Source organism: Alligator sinensis, unplaced genomic scaffold (genome assembly GCF_000455745.1).
Source record: "Alligator sinensis unplaced genomic scaffold, ASM45574v1 scaffold879_1, whole genome shotgun sequence".
NCBI lineage: Eukaryota > Metazoa > Chordata > Crocodylia > Alligatoridae > Alligator > Alligator sinensis.
Window position 1 is genome coordinate 1,552,321 of NW_005842250.1, and position 2,876 is coordinate 1,555,196.

General features: G+C 47.7%; 1 protein-coding gene across 4 annotated transcripts in view; it reads left to right on the forward strand.

The window, feature by feature from the left end:
• Window positions 1-455: 455 nt before the first annotated feature.
• Window positions 456-2,876, forward strand: part of ZDHHC9 (zinc finger DHHC-type containing 9) — a 44,683-nt gene continuing 42,262 nt past the window's right edge. For 2 of the 4 annotated variants that reach the window (XM_025208764.1, XM_025208766.1), the window contains exon 1: window positions 456-752. In XM_025208764.1, the coding sequence (XP_025064549.1) occupies window positions 586-752 (167 nt within the window). In that variant the 5' untranslated portion in view covers window positions 456-585. The remainder of the gene's footprint in view (window positions 753-2,876) is intronic. The other 2 variants (XM_006027540.3, XM_025208765.1) reach the window with 2 other exon arrangements.

Here is a 2,876-nt window from a genome sequence, read left to right on the forward strand (position 1 = left end):
TCCAGGCTCTTCCCGTGCCGGTGTCGCGTCTTCTGGAGGCTGAGCCCGGGCCGCGACCCCACGCCAGGGCCGGCAGAGAGCGGGGCTGAGGCACGGGCAGCCCCTCGGGCCGGAACTCCGCTCACAGGCTTCCTGTGTGACCCTCCTCCAGCAGCTTCACTCCCGTGTGACTCGCTTCCCCTCAGCGACGTTGGGGCCAGTGCAGCCCTGCCCTGGGAGTTGCAGGCTGTGGCCACTGAGTCCTGAGCTTGAACGAGGCACTAGCATGGGGCAGCAGTGGGGTGCCAGGAATACTCCCATGCAGGCAAGCAGTCCCAGACTGCCTGCTTTCCCCCTCTGTGCGTCTTGTGTATGGGGGAGCTGGAACGGAGCTGGTGGGAAGGAGGGAGCGCCATTTGTCATCAGCTTGGAGAGTTCCCTCAGTTGACACATTCAAGGGGGTTATCAGACCACGCTGATGCATTCTTGTCTTCCCAGTTTCTTTAGCAAATGATGCCTGGACTCTGAGGATGCCGTGTGTACCAACAAGTTTGGAGCAGAGCCTGGACGTTGCTTGGTTGCCTGCCTCCCTGTGAATGTGCGACCATGTCTGTGATGGTGGCAAGGAGGAAAGTGATTCGGAAATGGGAAAAGCTGCCGGGCAGGAACACCTTCTGTTGCGACGGTCGCATCATGATGGCCCGGCAGAAAGGCATCTTCTATTTGACACTCTTCCTCATTCTTGGCACTTGTGCCCTCTTCTTTGCTTTTGAGTGAGTTCATAGCAGGCTGAGATCCCTGCTCATGCAGGCGTCTGTGGGGCTAAAGTCACTGTCATAGGTTGATAGTGAGAGAGTGAATTTGACCACTATTGCTGGGTCATGTTGGCTGGGATTTGAATTAAGGGATAGGGAAGACATTTGCTGCTGACCTATGAGGCTCTTACCAGTTGGGTACAGTGCACCAGCTTCAGTTTTGTAAGTGCTTGAGCTCCTAGAGCACTGGTGCAGCCAAGTTCATTTTATTCTTTTAAGAAAGCCCCCTTCAGAGATTCTCAGCCTGTGGCATGACATTGGTGGAAAGGAAAAGCAGATGGGGCATGAGGTTTTGTGTCTTGGGGTTGGCTTCAGTAGGCATCCTACAGCACCTCATTAGTATAAGATATCTTTCTACGGAGGCTCAAGTTGTGCTGTTTCAACTATTTTTAAAATGACTTTGGTTACATTGGCACATTGGCATAACTTGTACAGACAAGACCTTGTTTCCTCATTATTGCAACTTTCTCTTCATGTGGCATATGTGGGAACAGAAGACAGAGTAGAGTTGCATCTTATAGACTAAATCAGAGATGCATAAGCTTTCATAAGCAACCGCTTGCTTCAGGAGTGTCTTGAACGTAATTGGTGATGGTAGTAAGGCTCCTTGAATATACTTGGGGCCTATTGCATTATGGAGCTCCTGCCACTTCAGCTGTGCTGGCATAGCCATGTTGGCAGAGCCCCTAGAGGAGACATGGTATAAGTTGACAGAAGGGTTTTTGCTACTGTGCTTCCTGGCAGTAGAGCCTGTGAGCCCCTTGCTTGGCCCTTGCAAGTCCTCGGTTGAATTGCCTGTTCTGTATAATCGGACTGTATAGTTCTGATTAAGTCAATGTTTTTTTTCCTTCCTCCAAAAAAAAAAATAAAAATCACAGTCAACTTATTGTTCCAGTTATATTTCAGTCTCACATATAAATTGACTGTCATTTTTATTGTTGTGTTTGAGGGGGGTGGGAATTGGTCAACTTGAAATGGGATCAGTATGGAAGGCGCAGACCAGACCTTCAGTTAATGACTAACCTTTACTCCATTCGTGTTGTCGCATGGTTTGTATCTGGGGGTGGAGACTTAAGAGAAAAGAGTTTCTTTTGTGAATGGCCTATACACTGTATCCAGATGATTACAATTTTGCACATTCCTTGGTATTTGTTTACAGCTGATTCCTTAGGGGCACAGACTGCTGAGTTTTACCTTGCTTCCCCAAGGGCACTTGCATTGACTGTCCTGAATGATTCCCTGGGTAATATGACAGGTTGTATAAATGTCTCTGAGATCCAGAACCAAGGCAGACACTAAAGAGAAGTGGGAGACCTTGAATGCTGTACTGTGTTTGGCAAATAAGTGTGTCCTTCTGGTAATCTGTTCAGGGCTTGTCTGTTTACTAGTGTATTAGATGTCTCACTCCAGCTAGGAAATTTGGCTCAATCCCTAAATCACAATCTGACCTGGACTTGTTCCTCTACTTACAGGGGTATGACAGAAACCCTTTCAAGTATCAAATGGACTTTCTGGAGTATCCTATAGAGATGTATCCTACCTAAGTAGTAGTAACAGAGGGGCTAGTGTTAGGCCATAGTCAAGCTCAGGTATAGTTCCTCTGTTCCTTTGGAACTCATTCTAGAGAGGAGTGTAATGGAAACATGAAATAGGGAAGTTGGGTTTCTTAATATTGGCTCTGTTGTTTAGTTCCAGTCACTGTGCAGGAATCATCACGTCTCTCTCTCTTTCAATTCCCCACCTATAAAATGAGAATAAAGCTTCCTGCCTTGCAACTGGAATTCATGGGTATAAAGAGGTATTTCTGGGCACATGCTTACTATGGTAGATGGCTACCCTTGTTCCAGCAGAGCAAGTCCGGGAATGAAAGAGCAAAACTCTATTTCATCAGTCTTGCCAGCTGCCCTCTGCCGGCAGTCACTATTACTGGTGATGATGAGTGAGGTGGAGTAAACCAAGTTTGCAAGACTCGGCATAAGTGGAACCTGTAGGGCTGGAAGCATAAGATATACTTGCTACATCTACAGATCAAGTCAGTGACAGGAAATATTGGAGGCCCACCCCGCTTCTCTGTTAGGGTAG